Source organism: Astatotilapia calliptera, chromosome 3, assembly GCF_900246225.1.
Source record: "Astatotilapia calliptera chromosome 3, fAstCal1.2, whole genome shotgun sequence".
Classification (NCBI taxonomy): Eukaryota; Metazoa; Chordata; class Actinopteri; order Cichliformes; family Cichlidae; genus Astatotilapia; species Astatotilapia calliptera.
Genome location: NC_039304.1, coordinates 43,035,385 through 43,058,130, shown reverse-complemented (window position 1 = coordinate 43,058,130; position 22,746 = coordinate 43,035,385). Strand labels below are relative to the sequence as shown.

General features: G+C 42.6%; 1 protein-coding gene and 1 long non-coding RNA gene across 2 annotated transcripts; both read left to right on the top strand.

The window, feature by feature from the left end:
* The first annotated feature begins 5,346 nt into the window (after window positions 1-5,346).
* On the top strand, window positions 5,347-8,490 carry LOC113010230 (uncharacterized). Its single transcript, XR_003270305.1, has 3 exons — window positions 5,347-6,271; window positions 7,970-8,298; window positions 8,379-8,490. It is a non-coding gene; the product is annotated as an uncharacterized LOC113010230 (long non-coding RNA).
* Window positions 8,491-17,848: 9,358 nt separating this feature from the next.
* LOC113014869 (uncharacterized) lies at window positions 17,849-22,278 on the top strand. Its single transcript, XM_026156662.1, has 9 exons — window positions 17,849-17,939; window positions 18,234-18,486; window positions 18,595-18,849; window positions 18,933-19,181; window positions 19,313-19,570; window positions 21,218-21,520; window positions 21,614-21,883; window positions 22,006-22,090; window positions 22,213-22,278. The coding sequence occupies exons 1-9, from the start codon at window positions 17,849-17,851 to the stop codon at window positions 22,276-22,278; spliced, it is 1,830 nt and encodes a 609-aa protein (XP_026012447.1).
* The last annotated feature ends 468 nt before the right edge of the window (window positions 22,279-22,746 follow it).

Below are 22,746 nucleotides of genomic sequence, written 5' to 3'. Positions count from 1 at the left end.
ATACTCCTGTATTCCACCTTTACTTGTTCCCATGTTCTTGTGGGTCCTGTTGTGGCTCTAATGTGAAAGGGGATATAATATAACATATTATAATATAATATAATGCCATATGATATTGGACAATATAGTGTCATATGATAGATCTACCCTACCGCCTACTGGTGTTGGCCAGAGGGGCCGATGGCGCGATATGGCAGCCTGGCTACAACCGTAGCTGCCTCCACCAGTGTGTGAATGTGGGAGTGAATGAATAGTGGTATCGTAAAGCGCTTTGGGTGCCTTGGAAAGCGCTATATAAATCCAATCCATTATTATTATTATTATTAAATTACCTACGAGTTTGATTTGTCAGCAACTTTCTGCCAGCCCTCTCTCCTTGCTTTTGCAGCCTTTGCAGTGTTCTCTTGCGTTTTAATTAAACTCTGAAACTCCTGAAATCCCTCACTCAAGAGTTCTTGCTCTGCTGCCGGAAAATACCGAGCACGCCCCTTCGACATTTTCGCCGACCAATCAGCGGGTTGCCGATCAATGTTTCTACTATCGATGCGTAGCCCCTTTTACGACACCCAGTGATGTCACATTCCTGCGTCCAGCTGTAGTAATCGTCAACAGCAGGTGTGTTCGGGGAACCGGATTAGCGAGCTCACGGTTAGCGCGATGATTTGATCTTGGATGTGTCATTTGATCTTGGATGTAGTAAGCGACGTACGAAGAACGGGCCCTAGGACAAAACATGTACAAAACACAACAGAAGTGCTCCAGGATGCTAGGGGGCAGTGTTGAGCTTTTGTTACCTGGTGGCTACACAAGCCAGGAAGTACCAACGACCAGATTTGGTGTGTGGTAGTAACAGGTAAATGAACATTTTTTAAATTATTTGAATATATTTGAGTGCCTGTGTATAAATACACAAACAATACACACATGCTTTCAATTGTGTAATTTAAGTGATCTAGTAGCTCTGCTTTGAAGTTCAGTTCATGCTAGAAATGTGTTTTTGAGTTTTTACGTGCTTTGTCTCTAGGGGCCACTGCATATATTTATATATAAGCATATATAAATAAAACAATAGTTTTTTTTTACATTTGTAATTCATTCTGTGCATAATTTTATATTGTTGTTAATAATAAATTAATTAAAGCAACCAAAACCTGAAGAGCCGGCTCTTTTTAGTGAGCCGAGCCGAAAGAGCCGGTTCTCTAAAAAGAGCCAGAAATCCCATCACTAGGGGCTAGAGCCCGCCTCCCTCACCAGGGACTGAATTTTCTTCTTTTTTTTTTTAAGGAACAATCACAGCCCCCCAAAATTCCCTTTGTTTGTTGCATTTCTATTTTTTTCTGTTATTTTTCCCACAGCAGTTAAGTACAGTCAGTTGGTGGCTTTGCTGAGTTTCAGTAACAGTCAGAGAGGATGGAGTCAGTGAACGCAGCACATAAGATTGTCTATTGAACGTAGAAAAACACAGAGAATACGTTTAGTCTGCATTAAATCTGTTGATTTAAGAATTAATGGATCTTTGTATCAAAGTGGCAAGACCCCAGATACTATAATACCCAGCTTGATGAAAGCTTCATTATAATGAGTTGTCTCTTCAGTAACCTTTGATTTGACGTGAATTCTCCTGTCAGTGAGCAGCATCTCTAACAGGGCTTCTTCTTTTAAAGCTCACACACAGCTTCATTCATTCGATTCAGCTCAGGCTGAAAATCCTGCAGCTGTTTCAAACACAGCAGAGTTTAGTGGATCTTTACTGGCTCACAGTCACCTTCACAGCTCATCTCATAGACTGGACTTCAGGTGTTCAGTCAGAGTCAGGAAGTCTTTGTTCATGTGCTTGATTCAGTTTCTCAGACTCTTCATGTTGATGCTTTGATTCTCTGTGTTTACTCTCACTGAAAGCTTTACATGGATTCATGTCACCTTTAAATTAAAGCAGGTGAACTTAGAAGCAGGACAGCCTCAGTTAATGAGCACAGACTGCATTTATACTCAGATACATGTCAGGAGGAACAAACTGCAGGACCAGGTTTGATTCCCTGCAGTGACACTCCTGGAAGGAAACATTTGACCGCAGAAATCAAAGAATGATATGTTGTGTTTGTGGAGCAGAGCTGTGCATATTAGGAGTCAATATTACTACAAACAGAATAAATCCTAAACTTCAAACTGTGACAAAAATAAAAAAGTTAGTTTAGTGAATATTTAAAATATCTTCCCAGAACCTGATAAAGGTAATATTTTTTGCTATGAGACAAACTCCTGAACATCTGAAAACAGTCAGTGATGGTGAAGGATCACATTTGTGTAACTGTGAGAGGATTTTTATGAAATCAAGTATAATCAAGTGTGCCTTATAATCGAGTGTTCATATATTTTCACATAACCAAGCTTATTGTTAAGGAGAACATAATGCATTCCTTACTTCAGTGTCTGAGATGTTTGACAAGTCATGATATAAGATGTATTCTTTAACCCAGTGTATGTGATGTCAGATAAGCATGATATACTTCTATGTTTTTATTTTTAGTTTGTGTGTAGAGGTCAGATAAGCTGAGATAATGTCTGAACTTTCCCCTTTCTGTTAAAAGAGGAAGTACTATGTAACCCATTTTGCCTTATAAATAAAGCAACCAGCCTGCGCTTGAGTGTGTGTGATTTTGCTGAGAGGCACACACCCATGCGCATGTCTTAAAACTCTCTGAGTCGGTCTGCAGTGTCTTATTTCTCTTACTTGTGAACAAATGTCTGCACCCCTGACAGTAACAGTCACAGAAAAAGAGGAAAATCCAAAGTCCACTCTTTAATCTGGGCGGAGTCACAGAAAGAAAAGTCAACAACTCCACACATGGAATAATAACTGCTGCTTAGCAACACATTCCTTTGACTGTGACCACAGGAATGAGCTGTTCTGCTGGAACTCCTTTCTGTACTGCAGGCTGATTCACAGAAGCAGATTTCCTCTCTGTAAACAGTGAAACAAGAGCTTGTTCGTGTGCTTGTAATAAACACTCCTACACAGTGCTGTGCAGACATGTTAAAGCTAAAAACAGGTGCATAGAACCAGGCTGAATAACAACAACCCACACTCATAAAGAATCTAATATGAATCCCACTATATCTATCATGGTCCCCCATTTTGATGCAGTGTTTTGAATTTTCATGCAATTTTGATAATTCTCTATTATTTTTGAGTTCACTTGTATTCTATGGTTCCTAGGTTATTCTGTCCAGTATGGTTTATTATATTTTCCCTTGTGTCTTTGCCCTCTGTATTTATTTAGTTGTGTGAGTCCTTGTGCCTGGTTTCCTCTCCTTGTGTTTTATTCCATCATGTTTCCCCAGCCTGTCATGTCTGTGCTCTACCTCATGTTCCCTCACTCGCTCTTGTCTTCCTCTCCTACACTTAAACCATAAGAACCAAGTGGAGCTGTGATGAGCCGAGCTAAGTACTAATGGAAAAGGCGTAACAGAGACTGTGAAGATTTAAGGTGATAGGAAATATAAATAACTAAAACTTGAATCTTTACTGAAGCTCAGTATTCGACACAGAGTTCAAGTTCACTGCTGTAATAAGCAATAACGATTAATGTAACAATAACTTTCATATTGGCCATATTATATTTACATTACCAAAGTGAGATGATTTTGGTCTCATGAACAACATAAGCTAATTGTTATTTACTAACTACTCTGAAAATGACTGTTCAGCACATAAATGAAGCCCAATAATCAAGTTTTACAGTCATGTGAAAATACATATAATTGCAATGTTGACTTTGTGACAGTTTTATTTGTCATATGCTAACTTGCATAACACTGAAACTGATTGTAGTGGAAACACTTTAAAGTATTTGCATAGATGATAGCTGAGTTTGCATTTGCTTCATTTCATGTAAAGCTTGTATATAGATGTGGTGCTTTGAAGTTCTAAAAATGATTCATTAAATACATTTGCTGTTTTTAAAAGTCAAACTTTTCTACTGTCAGCTGGGATGATTTGAGTGAGCCTCCAAACATGACTCCTGCTTCGTTTTCCCCCTGTGTTTACGTCCAAAGCTTGACACATCTGTACACATCTGTAGGTTTCAGCTTTGTCCTTCAGTCACAACATGGTTCATCTTAACTTCCTGCTTCTATCATGGTTAAAGCTCATGAATCCTGTGGACAACCAACACTGATGTTGTTATTGGAGCTGAGTGAAGTTTGATGGCTTTATGATCCAGGCTGTGACACATGGCAGCTGTCAGAGCAGAACACCTGAAGTCAGCGGCTGTGTTTGATTTCAGCCTTTGCTTCCTCTGAAGGTTGATGACACAACAGCGAGGCCACAAAGGCCGTCCAGAATCCCAGGCTCCCAGGCTCCCACAAACGCATCCTCCTTCTCCCTGGATTTGAAGGACAGGTGGGCCCACCCTATCCCAGGATTCATTGCAGCGTGGTGGTGGAACATATATCTGGGTCCAGAGATGGAGCAGCGCTCTCTCTGAGTCTTTGAGGCTGTTTTCTGTTTGAGTCTGGCTTCAGTCTAATTTAGCAGCTGTGACATCACAGATTGTAGGGGAGGAACAGCCACACCCACAGGTGAGTTTCCCACCCAGAAACAGAGTGTGGACATCACCTCTGTCTGCGCTGTGTTGGTCACAAGCTTTGTTCTGGGCTTTTAAGTGGAGGCTGGAGCTTGTGAGTGATGGAAGCTGAGAGCTGTGTTTGCACATGCTCAGTGTGACAGGATGTTGGCTGCTGTGTTTGCACATGCTCAGTGTGACAGGATGTTGGCTGCTGTGAAAGCTGAATGCTCTCTGGTTAGAAGTGATGTCACACATTAGGATAACTGTGCTAGCTCTCTGTCAGAGTACCAGGTCCTCACTTTGACCACATGACTCTCAGTACACAGCATGATGTGTGCGCTGTAAACAGGAAGCAGAGGAGCAGGTCTGAGGCTGAGACTGAGGTCCAGATGTTTCCACATGTTTCTGCTCTGCCGTGTGTTTGATGATTATTTCAGGTATAGATTGTGGAATATGAGCAGTCTGATGTCAGCCTGCTTCTATGACATCACCTCTCTGTGCTGCCCCCTGCTGGCTTTGATCATTACTGACTTAGTCGTTGCTGCCACTTTATTAGGTACAGCTTGCTAACACAGGCTCAGACCTGCTTTGCCTTCAGAGCTGAGCCTTAAATCTTCATGGCTCAGACTCAGCGACGTACTGGAAACATCCCTCAGAGTCATGTGATCAGTGACGTCTGCTTCAGCACTGACAGAAAGAAAAGTGCATCCACAAAAACAGGATATGTAATAATAATAATCAAATGCTGATTTTCAGCTTTTCAGACCTTTGTCTGGGTGCTAATCCAGCTGTGTGTGTTTGTGATGACAGTGAATAAATGTCAGACGTAGTGTTAAAGTGTTAAGATGACATCAGCACTTTGACATGGATGGTAGTGAAAGCAGGAAGTGACAAATGTAGCACAGCAGCAGCGTTTAACACGTCTGAGCTGGAAACAGGAACATCATAGAACAGCTTCCACCTTCTTTTGCTCTGCTACAGTCTGGATGGATTTGCATTTAAAGATGCAAAGAGACTAAAATGGTTATGGTTATTAACCTCCACAGTGACAGGAAGTGTTTTTAAATGACTGAAACACTAAAATGATGCTAACGGCTGTCGTTAGGCTCACTGACAGCAGTGCTGATGTGTTCATGTCAAACACTGGCTCAGGTCAGACTCCTTCATCCTTCTCCAGCATGAGGCCGCCCTCAGACCGACAGGAGCTCTGACCTTTGACCTCTGACATCATGCACTTTGTGTTTTGACCTCGAGAGGGCGACAAATCAGCACAGACAGACATACTTAAATAGAAGACATGGGACATTGAAGCAGTTTAAACACGTCCATCCGTCCATGAACATGTAAGAAATCAAATACATTTTTGCTTCATGTCTAAAATATGTAGGAAATATTCTCGGTATAAAAGTTTCTGTCAAAGTGCAGCTGATCCACACAGATCCATTTCTGCTTTTGCTCAATTCTAATTTCCCTATAAATGGCTCTTCAGTGTTTGGTTCCTCATTAAAATTTCAATTCTCTTTCCTGACCTGAAATTATCGTGTTTGTCTGAAGCTCCATGTCAAGGTAATGCTTTCCTGGCTAACATCAGCTGTATGCAGCTTAGTTCCAGCACAAAAAGCACAAATTTGCTATTCCATAGTTCACGGCGACGGACTCACAGCTGGACCAACGAGGCTGCTGTCTTCCGTCTTTTAGCACATGTGAGTATAAATCTGGAATAAGAGCAGCAGCAGGGCTCTTTTTGAATTAATCTTTACACTCAGACATTAGAGGCACTTCGTTCTTTAAAGGTTTGAGATCCTTGAATTTTCTTCTCTGTTCTCTTTAAGTTTGTCTGCTCCATTTGAACATTTCCCCATTTTCTGCTCTGCACTTTAATAGCTGAACTTGTTATAAAATTAAAATACAACTTCTATATTTATGTCCTGAACATGCTGTTAAATCAGACGTTGTCCCTAATGTTTACATTTTAATGAAAACACTTCTGAATCTGACAGAAGCAATTTTATTTTAGAATCTTCCACCACAGCTGACTTTTAGGGATTTTTTTTAATTGCTTCCACTTTTCTTTACTTGTAATAATTGTAATAAATCGTAATCTCGTCCCCACCACTCATGAAACTAAAGGATTTAATCCATACTGTTCGTTTAAGGCAGCTGACTTGGTACAAAATTATAACAACAATGGTGACCAAGCATTTCAGCATGTTTAGCAACTGCAACTGTTACTTTTCTCACCAAAGAAACAGCTCCAAGTCTCCAGATCTAGCAAGCTAACCGAACGAGCATCATGTTTGTCTAATAAGATCGCAAAATAACGCTTGGTAAACAAAACTGAATAATTAACCAAAACAAGTTATGTCAAAGCATTCAACAAGTCAATAACTTAATTTTAGTGTCATGGCTACTGGATGGACTCACGTGCAGACAGAGTTCTTTGCAATCAAAAGAAGACAGTTTATTTACAACAGGGAACAACTCAGTGCTACATATATGTGCAGTGAGTTGGAAGGGGCTCCAGAGAGAGGGCGTAATCCACACACACGCTTCCTCTTCAGCACAGTCACCACCATATCAGCCTATTAGAGCACTTCGCTTTTACACTGCAGGCCTACTTGTTGTTCCTAGAGTATTTAAAAGTAGAATGGGAGGCAGAGCCTTCAGTTTTCAGGCCCCTCTTCTGTGGAACCAGCTTCCAGTTTGGATTCGGGAGACAGACACTATCTCTACTTTTAAGATTAGGCTTCAAACTTTCCTTTTTGCTAAAGCATATAGTTATGGCTGGACCAGGTGACCCTGAATCCTCCCTTTAGTTATGCTGCAATAGATGTAGGCTGCAGACTGTTTCTTTTTCACTCACTAAATCTATTAAGTCTTTATTTTATCTAATGTTATGATAACCAAAAAATCTGTTTTCATATGTAAAGTTATGATGGGTCTGTTCCATCTGGCCTAACCAGAAGTCACCAGATTCAAATGGTAAATGCATTAGTTCTTATATAGCGCTTTTCTGAGCACTCAAAGCGCGTTATATAACTTGTGCCCATTGACACAAACACATTTTTCTTAGTGCTTTCTGACTAACATTCACACTCCGATGGATGCATCGGAAAGCAATTTGGGGTTAGTATCTTGCCCAAGGATCTCATGTTAATAGGGTTTTTCAGTGTTTTGTGAAATCATTGACAAGACATGAAATGTAACAGATTTTATTTTATATGCAAAAGTACTGTAACCGCAGTTTGTGGAACAAGCACCCCCCCTGTTCACTGTAGTCCTAAAAAACCACACATACATAACCTTCTCAAAAAAGTAAGAAATATTACATATTTCTTTGTAAATGTACATTAGTAAAAGATTACATTGTCTCTGCATTGATGTTTTTAATGTGTCTATAGATGCAATATGGAACGGTCTGTACATGAGCAGCTGTTGTATATGCTGCAGAATCTGGGAGAAGAGGAGCTGAAACATTTCCACTGGTACCTACAGAATGTACCTGTAGGTGATTTCACTACCATTCGGAAGTGCCATCTGGAGAAAGCAAACAGACTGGAAACTATAGATTTGATGGTGCAGACATATACTACTGACCATGTGATAGAATTGGCGACATCCATTTTAGAGATGATGAGTCAAGGTCAGTCTGAGAAAAGAGACACTCAACACAGTAATGCAATATGCAGGCACAACATTATACTGAGTTTCTCGGAGGAACCCACTCAAGGTATTAATAAATTACTATCTAATCTAATTAATAAATCACTTTTAAGAGGCCATGATTCAAAATGTTCTTTCATCCAACAGGAAATCCCTCAGTTCAGGCACCTTCATTACTTTCATCAGAAGGTAAGAGTTAAATACTCTTAGGAAATGTTTTTAATGCAAAAACGTTTTGCTTGTTTTCGTGTGGTGTCTCCGTCGTCCCAGTATGTATTTTTTATTTTGCAAGGTCAGCTTCTCTCTGAGAGTCAGCATCAGCTAAAATTAAGCTACACCAACACCCTTAGTGCAAAAACCTGCACAAAGGGTGTTGGTGTAGTTTCACTGCACCACTGAGCATGAGATACAAGCACAACCAATAAGAATTGCCTTTCTCAACCAGTTTTTACATTATAATTTTACTTTGGTGTGTCAGTTTTGTGTTTTATACTGGTTATTCTGTCTCTTGTCCTGTATGTATTGTGTTCAGTTTTGTTTCCCAAGTTGCTAACTTGAGTCACCGGTGTCTGGTTTTTCTTTGCCATGTTTGGTTACTTGTTAGCTGTGTTAGCTGGGTAAGCTGTGTTTTAAGTTTGACTTATGCCTGCTGAGACCTGCATTTGGTTACTCACTCCACTACCAAACAACATTTCCCTCCACAAGATCAGATTGCTGCCACTCTTGATCAACCAGCGCTTTGTTAATTCTGACAGTATTACTTGCTGGTGTTGATTTAATCCGGGTGTCATTAAATGGTAAATGGCCTGTATTTGTATAGCGCTTTTCTAGTCCCTAAGGACCCCAAAGCGCTTTACACAACCAGTCATCCACCCATTCACACACTGGTGATGGCAAGCTACATTGTAGCCATAGCCACCCTGGGGCGCACTGACAGAGGTGAGGCTGCCGGACACTGGCGCCACCGGGCCCTCTGACCACCACCAGTAGGCAACGGGTGAAGTGTCTCGCCCAAAGACACAACGACCGAGACTGTCCAAGCCAGGGCTCGAACCAGCAACCTTCCGATTACAAGGCGAACTCCCAACTCTTGAGCCACGATCGCCCATTACTGTCAATGTAATTTTTTTACCTAATTTATGGTTATCCTGAGCCAACATTTTCAGATTTACTTAAATGTCACCTCCTCTGGCCTCGGGAATACAACTGACTAACTGAGGTGTGACTAACTGAGCAGGAAAGTGTTGGTGTCACTTGCTGCTGTCATACTGCCAGTCTTTCAATTAAGAACTAAGCTAATACCATGTTAAGCTAGCAAATTCCTGTAGATACAGTAAATATATATATATATATATATATATATATATATATATATATATATATATATATATATATATATATATATATATATATATATAAAAACACCCAGCACGCCCCTGCGGGTGGCTTATCCTTCAAGCTTGGGTCCTCTGCCAGAGGCCTGGGAGCTTGAGGGTCCTGCGCAGTATCTTAGCTGTTCCCAGGACTGCGCTCTTCTGGACAGAGATCTCCGATGTTATTCCCGGGATCTGCTGGAGCCACTCGCCTAGCTTGGGAGTCACCGCACCTAGTGCTCCGATTACCACGGGGACCACGAGAAGCTGGAGAAATACCAAGGGCTCAGAGAAGAGCTCGAGAGGATGTGGAGGGTGAAGGTAACGGTGGTCCCCGTGGTAATCGGAGCACTAGGTGCGGTGACTCCCAAGCTAGGCGAGTGGCTCCAGCAGATCCCGGGAACAACATCGGAGATCTCTGTCCAGAAGAGCGCAGTCCTGGGAACAGCTAAGATACTGCGCAGGACCCTCAAGCTCCCAGGCCTCTGGTAGAGGACCCGAGCTTGAAGGATAAACCGCCCGCATGGGCGTGCTGGGTGTTTTTATATATATATATATATATATATATATATATATATATATATATATATATATATATATATATATATATATATATATACATATATATGATGAATAGGATGACGGACCTATGGATTCTTCGATACCCAACCTCCACAATGACGGCGAAACAACTAGTAGCTCAGTGTTCCAACATTCGAAAGAAGGGACTGCTCTCACAGCTAGAGATTGACGAGGTACAACACAAATGCTACGGCAAGGAGGAGTCAGGACGCCAGGTCAGGGGGGAGATATCATCACCCCCACCCGAGATTGGGTACATAGCCCCAAGTGCGATAGGAGAAGGATCGTTGAGTGCGAGAGGAACTGACCTGAAAAATAGGATCATGGCCAAGCTTGAAACCTGGATCCCCCGTAACCGGTTACCAAGATTACGTGAAGTACCCTCAGAAGGTCTGCTAGATGATGTTAATGCAGCACTATGGACAATACCTACAACCACGATTACCGACACTAACAAGCTGATCTACAATACGGCAGCAGTGATCAGTGAGATGCTTGGCTACAAGTTGAACAGCCACAAGGGGCAGTACCCTCCATGGAGAAGGAGGCTAGAATGTATATATATATATACACTCAACAAAAATATAAACGCAACACCTTTGTTACTGCTCCCATTCCCCATGGGATGGACGTAGAGACCTAAAATTCATTCCAGATACACAATATAACCATCCCTCCCAAACAGTGGTCACAAATCAGTCCAAATGTGTGGTAGTGGGCACATCTGCCATATTGAGATAATCCATCCCACCTCACAGGTGTGCCACATCAGGATGCTGATCTGACATCATGAGTAGTGCACAGGTGTACCTCAGACTGCCCACAACAAAAGGCCACCCTGGAATGTGCAGTTTTGTCTCACAGCAAAATGCCACAGATGCCACAAGCAATGAGGGAGCGTGCAACTGGCATGCTGACAGCAGGAATGTCAACCAGATCTGTCGCCCGTGCATTGAATGTTCATTTCTCAACCATAAGCCGTCTCCACAGGCGTTTCAGAGAATATGGCAGCACATCCAACCGGCCTCACAACCGCAGACCTCGTGTAACCACACCAGCCCAGGACCTCCACATCCAGCAGGTTCACCTCCAAGATCGTCTGAGACCAGCCACCCAGACAGCTGCTGGAACAATTGGTTTGCACAACCAAACAATTTCTGCAAAAACTGTCAGAAACCGTCTCAGGGACGCTCAACTGCATGCCCGTCGTCCTCATCGGGGTCTTGACCTGACTCCAGCTCGTCGCCGTAACAGACTTGTGTGGGCAAATGCTCACATTCGATGGCGTCTGGCACGTTGGAGAGGTGTGCGCTTCACGGATGAATCATGGTTCACATTGTTCAGGGCAGATGGCAGCTTAGAATGTCCCAGTTCTTGCATGGCCAGCATACTCACCGGACATGTCACCCATTGAGCATGTTTGGGATGTGCTTGACCGACGTATACGACAGTGTGTACCAGTTCCCACGAATATCCAACAACCTCGCACAGCCATTGAAGTGGAGTGGACCAACATTCCACAGGCCACAATTGACAATCTGATAGACTCCATGCGACGATGTGTTGCACTGCATGAGGCAAATGGTGGTCACACCAGATACTGACCGGTTCTGGGTCCCCAGACCCCCAATAGCGCAAAAAACTGCACATTCCAGGGTGGCCTTTTGTTGTGGGCAGTCTGAGGTACACCTGTGCACTACTCATGATGTCAGATCAGCATCCTGATGTGGCACACCTGTGAGGTGGGATGGATTATCTCAATATGGCAGATGTGCCCACTACCACACATTTGGACTGATTTGTGACCACTGTTTGGGAGGGATGGTTATATTGTGTATCTGGAATGAATTTTAGGTCTCTACGTCCATCCCATGGGGAATGGGAGCAGTAACAAAGGTGTTGCGTTTATATTTTTGTTCAGTGTAAATATTAGCTCATCTCCTGAACACAACAAACAAGCTGACAGTGAGTCAAAACCTTTAAGATTTAAGAGAAGTATCTTTGTTTTTTAGTTTCTAACCAAACAGCAAGACCCAAACACGTCAGCAATGATCAGTCCATTAACCTCCTAACACCTGAACTCTTTCATGCATTTTACATTTCTTTTTGCTCTTGTGACTTTATAGTAGAACACTATACAGTCACAATTGAGTAATGATGTACAAAACTCTTTATTTGGTGTCTGAACACAGCAGCATTTTTCCTGAGTACAAAAACAAAATGAGAAACAACAATTGTGCCCCTTTGAGCCACATGGTTCATTTGAAAGAGCAAAACTTAGTATTGTTGTCTAGGCAATAGGGCTGCCACAAACGATTATTTTGATAGTTGACTAATCAGATCATCATCCATTGGACGTAAAACGTACAGCTTATTGCACCAGCAGCATCTGCTCTTATATAACTATCATTAGCTTACAGCTTTAAGTGTTTAAGGTCTGTGCAAACTAAAAATAAAGACAAGATGATAGTTTGTTAAATTTCAATGAAGTTTGCAGATTGTTTCGGTGAAGTTTAATAAACTCCTTGCTATCTAAAATATAACAGGACACCGGAGTAAATTCTCGAGCATCTCACACTTCTGATGATCAGCTGTCTGCTTGACCTTTATTCAGCTGTGTAAAAACTATAACTTTAATCTCAGCCAAACCGATTTACTCAGGAACAAATAAGATACTAAAAAAAAGCCAAACAATAACATTTTTAAATTATCTAAGTGACTTATATATCATGTTTAACCTGAGTAGGCGGTGGGTTTGAAAACGATTTGCTGGGAGTCCGGTGTTCTCACGGCTCTAGTGAGCCTAGCCCCCGGCTAGCTATCGAGCTGGTGGGTAACAGACGTCTCCGAAAACGTCGGAGCGCTTTTGAAAATATGTGGTGTCTTGATAAACTGAGCAGATATTTGAGGTTTACACAGCTACATTCTCGCCTGAAAATATGTTAAACATTTATTTTGTGACCCAGAAAGAATAATAAGAGTAATATTAAAACTAAGTGGCTGCCGCCATTGTTGGAAACTGAGCTGGGCCGTGCTATGAATTCTGGGATACAGCTTCTTCTTCTTCGGGGTTTAACGGCAGCTGGCATCCTTGTACATGCAGTGCTGCCCTCTTCTGTTTCAGTCCGTTATTACACTCTTAAATCCTACTACTTATTCCTGTGTCTTTTGCGATCTTACAAACCTTCAAACGACGTGTCGACTATTAAATCAGTTGTCGATGATTTTGATAGTCGACGTAATCGTGACTAGTCGACTAATCGTGGCAGCCCTATTAGGCAACCAAAATGTGATGTCCCCATATGTGGACGCCACAGCCTAGGAGGGTAAAGTTGTCCTTATAACCAGAGATAAAAACTGCTACAAGAGGTAAATTGGTATTAAACCCCGATTCTTTTGTCCCCATGATAGAACAGAGAAAATCTGACTCATAGTGGTCAAAACATTTTATATTTCTTTTTATTCAATCATCTTCCAGAAGAGAGAGCCCTGCACAGCCCCAAAAGCCAGTTGCAGGATCTCTAACATTTGAAGCTCCACATGTGTCTTATATGGTGTTATTTCTGTAGACAGAATGATTCTTACATCCTGTTCAAACTGCGGTGACTCTGCTGACTATATCTGTTCGTATTTTGAATGTACATTTTACACTTGTTTAAGATTTACTTTCTAAACCTTGAAGGCTGCAAACTCACATCAGCTCACCCGTCTCTTTATATCGTATGCAGAGTCAATCCTCTTAAGCCTCTGGCAGCTTTGCACAAATTAGGAGTTTTGCATGAAAAAAGGCGAACAAGGTTCTTCAGTTTCAGCATGAATCTACACAAATAGACTTTGTTCTCAGCAGCTGATTACATGTGAACTAATGAAGTTCTCTACCAACCTTCCAACTGTAGGAGTGACTCCTTGTCACGCCAGCTGTGGACCATTTCTCTTCTGACTGATGGGGACGTGGATTACGTGAGTTTACTTGACTTCACTGAGAATCAGCTGCACCTCCCAGTCAACAGTGAAACACAACTGTATGACCGAGCTGTGAGAGTCCTGCAGAAGAGGAAGAGGAAGGTGAAAGTCTGCCTTCACTGTGATCACAGAGTCTGTCAAAGTGCGAGCTCGTTCCTCTTACACCATTTACCCCACATCCACTCACTCAGGTATGCTCTTTGGTTTTACTTATTAAACACTCAATGTTTTCATGTGATCTTCAATTGTGGTTTAAAATCCAGTTGAGTTACTTTATAGAAATAATTGAACCAACTGTAGTACTGACCTTATGGATTTAATGTACTTTTAATGCTGGAGATATTTATCTGAGACATATCTAGGACGGTATCAGTGCTGCTTGTTTCTGTTTGTTGTGCTCAGATCAAATCATCACATCGTGTTTCCTTTTCTTTCTCCCAGTTTCTGTCAGTCATCAGGAAATCTCTCAGATCAAACTGAGTTGTTGGTGAATCTCTTCATTGTAGCAGCAGATAGAGAACAGAGGACAGGAGAGAAGATCCTCAACATGCTATCATCAGTCTGCTCTTATCAGAAATTCCCTCTTCATTCTCATTACAATGACAAATATCAGAGTGACTTCCTGTTGGATCTGTGCTCACATGTGAAGGACTGTGAGACTAAAACAGGTCTGAGTGTCCTTCCATCATTACAGCCAGTTTTCCAGTCAGCTCCTGCAGTCTGGTCCATAGACCTCTCAGAGAGAAAGACCTCCATCCTCCTGGAGCTGCTGAAACTCCAACCAGAGAAGAAACAAGTGGAGCTGACAGGCTGCTCACATGAAGAGAGTGAAGTGAGGAGTTTGCTGCAGTGTCTGCCTTTTATCTCACAGCTCAGGTAAATAACATGCTCTTCACATGAGTCAAATATCTGTAAGAGAAGATTTGCTGTGAAAATAACTGATGGAAATATTTGAAGCTCCATGAATTGTAAAGTGATGATTTTGTCTTGTGCTGCCTGTTTGTCATCAGCATCATATTTTGACATTACATGACATTTATAAATGTAAATCTGCATATTAGATTCTCAGTCCATTGTGCATGACCTGTTTGTGCATCAATTTTTAAAATATCAGCAGTCATACTGTTAAGGTATTTATGTGTTTCTGATGGGCTTTAAAACAAAACAGCATCAAGCAGCTGTCACTGCAGAGGGAAACAGTTTGAGTCATCCAGGATGTTCAGCTTCAGCCTGCATTTGGGGCCTCTCTTCTCCACATCCACACAACGACCATTCATACGTTATTTCTGTCTTCTTCCACACAAAGTAGACCCACTGATTTCACCTCCATTAATAAGAAATATTGTTACATTAACAGGTGACACAGAGCTATAAACAATATGTAACTATAACAACACAGGCAACACTGTTGCTGCATCAAAGGAGACTAAGCGATGCTGGTAGCAATCATTAACATGTGAATGAATGAATGTGTGTGAGCGCTCTGTGCTGCAGTTTATTTGTAAGCTGACAGCTGTGACACTTTGACCTCGATCCACTTAAACATGAAAGGTTACTCGCTGCATTCAGCTCTGACACACAATCTGGTGAAGGAGTTTGTGACGTTCATGTTATCATGAGCTCCAGCTCAGAGCAGACTGGACATAAAAGACTCAGAGAAAATGTGTCACTTACAGCTGATTTTAATCTGACACTGAACATAACCTGATCTACACCAGGCTGTGTTCAGCATCTGTTACCATGGTGATATAGCCAGGTACAGAGAGCTAGTCTGGTGAAACTAAACACTGACAGGAGGCTCAACGTGGCCACTAACATGTGAATCTTTGTGTTTAAGACTTTTCTGAACCAGAAAATATTAATTGAGTCTAATTTTCAGTGTAAACAAATCTTAATCTAAATGAATTAACTGTAAAATGTTAGTAAATATGTGATTTCCACGTGTGTGATGTGAGCAGCAGGTGAAGCTGCTGTTGTAGATGTTGTTGTTCCCCTCTGTGTGTTTCTGTATTGTTGATGTTTAGTGTTTTGCTGCTAACACTTTATAACAGCTGCACACTCTTCAGCATTAGTGTTAGTTAATACTTGTTTCATCATTTATGAAGCATTACTCCTCCTCAGTATGTCGTTCATAACATGGATACACATGATGAAGTTTTGCTGAAGAGGCTCAAATATAACATGTTCAATGACAGCAGTCTGATACTTTTCCAATGATGGATGAACACTTTATAAAGTTGTACATGTGTTACAGATATTCCTGAGTTAATTCAGACAGTTACTGGTTGTTAGTGAAGTATGTTGTGTGAGCTGGTCTAAAGTGAGGCCCATCCATGACTTCCAAAGCATTTATCACATAACCTGAAAGCTCAGCAGGACCTGGAGACGCCAGCAGGTCTGAGCTGTCTCCATGACAGGAAAAGGAAAACGCACAAAGTGATACAGAACATACAAATATTGATCACACAGTGCAAACATAACTCACTGAAGGTTTGCAGAATATTAAATGAGCAGGGCCAGAGTCTGAGTTTGAGGCTTTAAGAGAGGAAGAGACTCACTGAGCAGCTGGAGCCACTCAGAGCTGTAACTTCAATGTCCTGAAACTTCTTCTATCAAATCAAATGTGAATGATCACAAAACACTAGTGAATATTTCACACAGCGTCACAGACGAGTGTAAACAGCACGAACACAGTGTTGATATTGAAGCGATCAAGGCTACTTTAGCTGCTCCCTCATCACAAGGAGTCACCTGATGATGCAGCAAAGTGTCTCTGGGATGTTGAAGAGTTTGGAAGTTCTGTCGTTGGCTCCTCTGGTTTGTAGTCAGTCAGTTTGAGTAAAGACGTCCAGTCAGGTTCACTTCCAAAGTGCTCCTGAGTGAAACACAGCAGCTAAGCTGTTTGGTGCTGTGCTTTCACACAGGTGAACTCAGGTGGAGGCTGGAAAAGGGGGCGTGGCCTCCTCGTCTGGCACAGTGAAAGCTCAGAGCAGCTGCTCAGGCTAAGGAGGTGATGAGGTTCAGAGGTGGCTCGCCATCTCCTTCATCATAGAGAATCCAACGCAAACAGCATTTCCTGTCATATAAACATTGTAGAAAACAGACGTTACTGCATTAAACCAAGAACACCAGGATTCAGTGACCATAAGCAATATAAACATCCTAAACTCTCCAAATACTCCGACGTACATGAATGAATAAACACTGTATTCAGCTGTTTCAATGTACCTTTTTACAGCAGTGACATAATTATTTGATCCTCTGCTTAATTTATAAGTTTTTACTCTCTTCTGATTTAAAGAGCTCTTAAAGGGAATTTTGACAAATTTCTAAAATATTTGTGATTTTTTTTTATGAGGATAAAAATTAGTCATGTGCTGCAACTGAGATGATATGTTTCCTCGTTTATGTTTAATTTAACATGGAGCGTCATTATGACAGGAAACATGACCAGATGGAGTCTCAGCAGTGTGTGGCTGTGTTTAATGCAGTTCACATCAAATCATCTCTAAATGTTTCCTTCTTATTGTTCCAGTGTTGCATATGATGGGTGTTCAGATCCTGATGAAGCAGTCAGGATCTTTGTGAGTCTGTTCTGTGCAGCAGCAGAGAGAGAGCAAGCAGACAGGAGAGAAGATCCTTGGAAGCTGTTTAGCATCAGTGTGCACATATCAGACATTCCCTCTTCATGAGAGACACATGGAGGATGATGATGATGATCTGAAGCAGTATCAGAGTGACTTCCTGTTGGATCTGTGCTCCCATGTGAAGGACTGTGAGACTGAAACAGGTCTGAGTGTCCTTCCATCATTACAGCCAGTTTTCCAGTCAGCTCCTGCAGTCTGGATCATGAAGCTCTCAGAGAGAAAGACCTCCATCCTCCTGGAGCTGCTGAAACTCCAACCAGAGAAGAAACAAGTGGAGCTGAGAGGCTGCTCACATGAAGAGAGTGAAGTGAGGCGTTTGCTGCAGTGTCTGCCTTTTATCTCACAGCTCAGGTAAATAAGTCGTGATGATTTCATCTGCAGAACGTTTCCAGCATGTTCTCTGATCCCATGTTCACTTTGTTCCAGCTGTCATCCAGAGTTCTTCCAGAGTGTGTGCACATCCATGTCTGTAAGATCCAGAGAGGAGGCCCAGCAGCTGGAGTCTCTGCTGCAGCTGCTGGGCTTCCAGCTGCTGCTAACAGGAGCGTTACACAGGAAAAGCTGCTGGTCTGTGGGGAGAGTTCTCAAACTGTGCGGCTCTAAAGTGGATCTCATCCTCACACCCAGCAAGATGTCTGCCAGAGGAGGCGCTCTGCTCTTCAGACACACAACACAACTACACAGTCTGAGGCAGGAAGTGAAACCATGACTCTCTCCTGCTCTTCTAACATCATTTCTATGTGAATCTTTAGTTCTTGGTGTTCATCATTTCTGCTCTTTCGTCTCTTCGTTCTTCAGGCTTTCCATCGACATGTCCTTGCTGCTGTCTCAGTGGGTAAGAAGAGGCAGAGCGGCCCGTCGGCTGGCTGTTGAAGAGCTTTCTCTTGTGCCTAAGAAAGCCCGACCATCACACAGAGTATTGTTGAGGGCTGTCAGTAGTTTGGCTTCCCTGCTGAGATACTGGACAGTCGGACGGTTAGACCTGACTGAGACCTGCATCCCTGCTCAGGGTCTCATTGCACTGCTGCTCCATCATGGTCCTCTGACAGTCAAGTAAATGTCTTTCTGAACATCACAGGACAAATAAAATGTCGATTTTTACTTCAAAGCTTATTTTATATTGATGATCTCTGCAGACTGAGTGAAGAGAGCTTCCAGCAGCTTCTGTCTCTCCTCCATGAAACCCAGGACAAGGACTTGACGTTGTCCTTCTTGAGTAAGGTTGGTGGAGACCTGACCTCCTGCTGCCTGAGCTGGGAGCTGCTTCACTATCTGCTGCAGCAGCCGTCGGCTCCGACCATCACTGTGGACCTGAGGAAGAGCCTGTTCTTACAGGAGGAGACCACACGTCTGCTTCCCTTTCTGGACAGGATTGTGTTTAAAAGGTGCTGAATGTGGTTTGATCTTTTACACAGTTTCTGCTGATTAATCAGGAGGATTTGAAATGCTGTCTCATCTTTAATCAGCACTTCATGGATCCTTTAAACAAAGTTGGAAATAAACTCTTTGTTTTCAGGCCCAGTCCCAGCTTTGTGATGAGCTCCATCAGAGAGCTCTACAGAGCTCACGACAGTCACGCTGTTCCCAGTTTGCTGAGGTCACTCGGTCATGTGATCAGCCTGAGCTGCAGACAGCTGGACTCAGTGGACTGTGCTGCTCTGATCTTCATCCTCAGACACGGAGACGGAGTCAGACTGAACCTGCTGTGGACCTCCATACCAGCAGGGGGAGTAGAGTCCATCCTCCTCATGCTGGACAGCGTTTCTCGTCTCAGGTCCGATATTAGAGCTCGTTTCTCTGTGCTGCACTGTGTGATTGCTGAACAACACACTTTATTGTAACATAATGACATTGCTTCAAAAACAAGCTAACATTTTACTGTTAGTGTGGAACAGATTACATGAACAGTTGAACAAGAAACTACAAGGAAAGTTTCAAACAGCAGGCAGAGTGAACATCATTTAAAGGTAGAGCAGTAATAATAACAACAACAGCAACAATAACACATTTTATTAGTGGGCGCCTGTCTAACAACCCAGGGTCACCGTAGCAAACACAGAACAGGAAACAGGATCAAACAGTAACTGGTTCATGTTGATGTTTACAGACAGTAAGCTGGTTTGAAGACGGCTTTGAGTTCAGTTTTCCTGGAAAAGAATTCCAGAGCCGCTGATAGTGGTGCTCATAGTGGCGACATGTACGAACAACAATGTGGTGAAGCTTCCTATCTTATATATCATAGTTGGAAAGAGACGATAATTACACTCTGATGACACAAACAACATGTTATCACTATGGTATGTGTTCTTTAATGATGACCAGATGTTTATTTCACTACTTATCATCGAGGGTTTCATCACAGATGCCCCGCCCCCGACTGTTGTTTAGTCTCAGAGATTCACGCAAGCTTTTCTTTAGCATTAGCCCGCTGTCATGGCAACAGTGAGAGCCGTTTGTTGTATTTTAATCCAACACAAACTTTACTAAACAACAAAGAAATTCAGACTAATCAAAAGTTTTTTTGTTTTTTTTATTTACACCCAAGGGCCGACTTATCGCTGAACACACTGCAGCTTAGCATTAGCCGTCCTGTTTTTAGATGTCACACAATATTCATGAATTATTTACAAAGTTTACAAATGTCAGCTTTGCAATTTCTCATTAATTATACAGATAATTGTTTAAAAATATATTATTGGAAATCATTTTGTTTACAAATGAGGCCCAAACATTTCTGGTGATCTTCAGTGTTTCCCAAACTGCAGCCTCTGACTTGTTGCTTCTGATTTGTGTGTCTCATTTGTGGTTTTACCAAATGGTATCATCAGCGTTATTGTCATTTTAATCTTAGTGAATTAAAATTGGTCGAATTAACAATTTAATTGTATTAATTATAGTTATTATCAAGTGTTGTCATTACACCTCCTGGGCTACTTTTATCAGCTGCTCGAACAACAAGCTGAAGGCTGCAAATCACAAGTTTGTCTGCAGACACATTTGAACTGGACCCATTAAAATAATCTGCTACATGCTGTGTTTCTGTGGCTTCCTGGACACAAAGGAGACATTTACTCTTCATCACTGCTGACAAATGATGCTTTTAATCTGATAAATGCAGTAAATTATGAACAACGAGTTACCAGATGAACAGAGTCCTTATTCATTTAAAGCTGTTATCTGTTAACATCCACCTGCACAATCAGCCCAAGCAGGGAAACTGGGCTCAGTGTGACTTTGTCTTAATAACATGAGTGCTGTGCATAAATCCAACATCTAATTACAATAATGTGTCTGCTGCTAGTTCATAGATGCTGTTCTTAAAATCCTTTAGTTTTAAAGATCAACACATTTTATTGAAGCCAGCAGTTTGTTTGCAGCATCTATCATTTGAGATTTTCTGTCTCCATGCGTTTCTTTCCAGTGTTGACAGGAACCAGCTGCTGAGGTTCATCCACTGCTGTGCTGCCTGTGACGTCCAGCAGGAGGCAGCGTCAGGCCTGCTGAGGACTCTGCAGCACAGCTTGGATCTGTCCTGCTCCTCCTGTGTGGAGCTACCGGAGGAGGATCAGACTGAGCCTCTGAGTCTGACTGCTGATGACAGCAGGGCCGTCTCCACCATCCTGACACAGGGCAGCCGGGACACACAGCTGGACCTGCGAGACTGTGAGGTGGAGGACAGCGTGCTGGACCTGCTGTTTCCTGTCCTCCACAGGGTCCGCCTCAGGTGGGAAAGACCACCGAAGAGTCTGAACCAGAGAGAACCTTGTTCACGCTGGTGTTGATGCATCCTGACAGTTTCTCTGTTTGTCCTGTTTAGAGTCAGTAACACTGTCCTCCTCCAGCTGCTGTCTCTGGTTCCTGTGAACAGTGAGAGGGACGCAGTGAGGCGGGCGGTGTCCCTGTGTACAGCCCTGGGTGGAGAGCTGGATCTCAGTCACAGCACGCTGGATCAGAGGGTCTGCGGGGCTTTGGTCCAGATGCTGGACTCGTGTGAAGGGCTGACAGAGCTGGACCTCAGTCACTGTCAGCTCACTGACCAGCTGCTGCTCCCTCTCATCACACATCTGCACAAAGTCCAAGTCCTAGAGTGAGTGTCACACACTGATCCTCCTGTGGGAGGCACCAACAACCATCAGCCTGTTCACCACACACTACAGTAATATAATGTGCAGCGATCAGTTAGAGCCACATGTTGTGTTTGTGTTACAGTCTGAGTCACAATCAGATCACTGATGCTTCGACCGATGTGTTACTGCAGCTGCTCTCCATTCAACCCCTCCATCCACTGTGTGCGGTGAGCCAACATGAGGAGTTTCTTCTCAGACTCTGAGAGGAATCATTCACAGCCTGAGCTCACGGGTGGATCATGTTGTTCTGTGTGAGTGACGTCTGCTCTCTGCTTTGGTCTCTTTCTAGACTCTCAGCAACAACATCGTGCACAGAGCAGCCTTCAAGGAGCACACGCAGTTTGAGATCTGGTGAAGCGCTCGCCATCATCACCATCGTCATTTATCATCATCCATCATTCTCCTGGTCATCATGTATCATCCTGGTCGTATCATTCATCATCATGAGCAGCTTCAAGGAAGCACACGCCAGTTTGAGATCTGGTGAAGCACTCGCCATCATCTTTAAACATCGTCGTCATGGTCGTCATCATCAGGGAGATGTAGTTTTATGGTCTCAGTAAAAACTCTCACAATTGCTTCATACTAAACAATTTGATATAATTTAAATTTAATTTAAGTAAGTATCTATCGGCACCTGTGGTCGGCTCGGCTGAGGAGATCCAGCGTCCCCGCCTTCTCTCACCTCGTCTTCGCTGCAGTGAATCCGCAGAATCTGTGGCCACTGAAACCGGTTCCCTGGATGGCTGTCACCGGTCTGATGGACCCTACCAGGATCGCCCTTGTTAACGCTCGGTCGTTAGCAAATAAAACGTTCATGTTG

Excerpts from the sequence above, each read along its gene's own strand:
- LOC113014869 (XM_026156662.1), top strand. The coding sequence starts at position 17,849 with ATGGAGGATGATGATGATGATCTGAAGCAGTATCAGAGTGACTTCCTG. Across the intron at positions 18,487-18,594 it reads ACACAACTACACAGTCTGAG|GCTTTCCATCGACATGTCCT; the intron begins GCAGGAAGTGAA and ends TTCGTTCTTCAG. Across the intron at positions 21,521-21,613 it reads CTCCACAGGGTCCGCCTCAG|AGTCAGTAACACTGTCCTCC; the intron begins GTGGGAAAGACC and ends TGTCCTGTTTAG.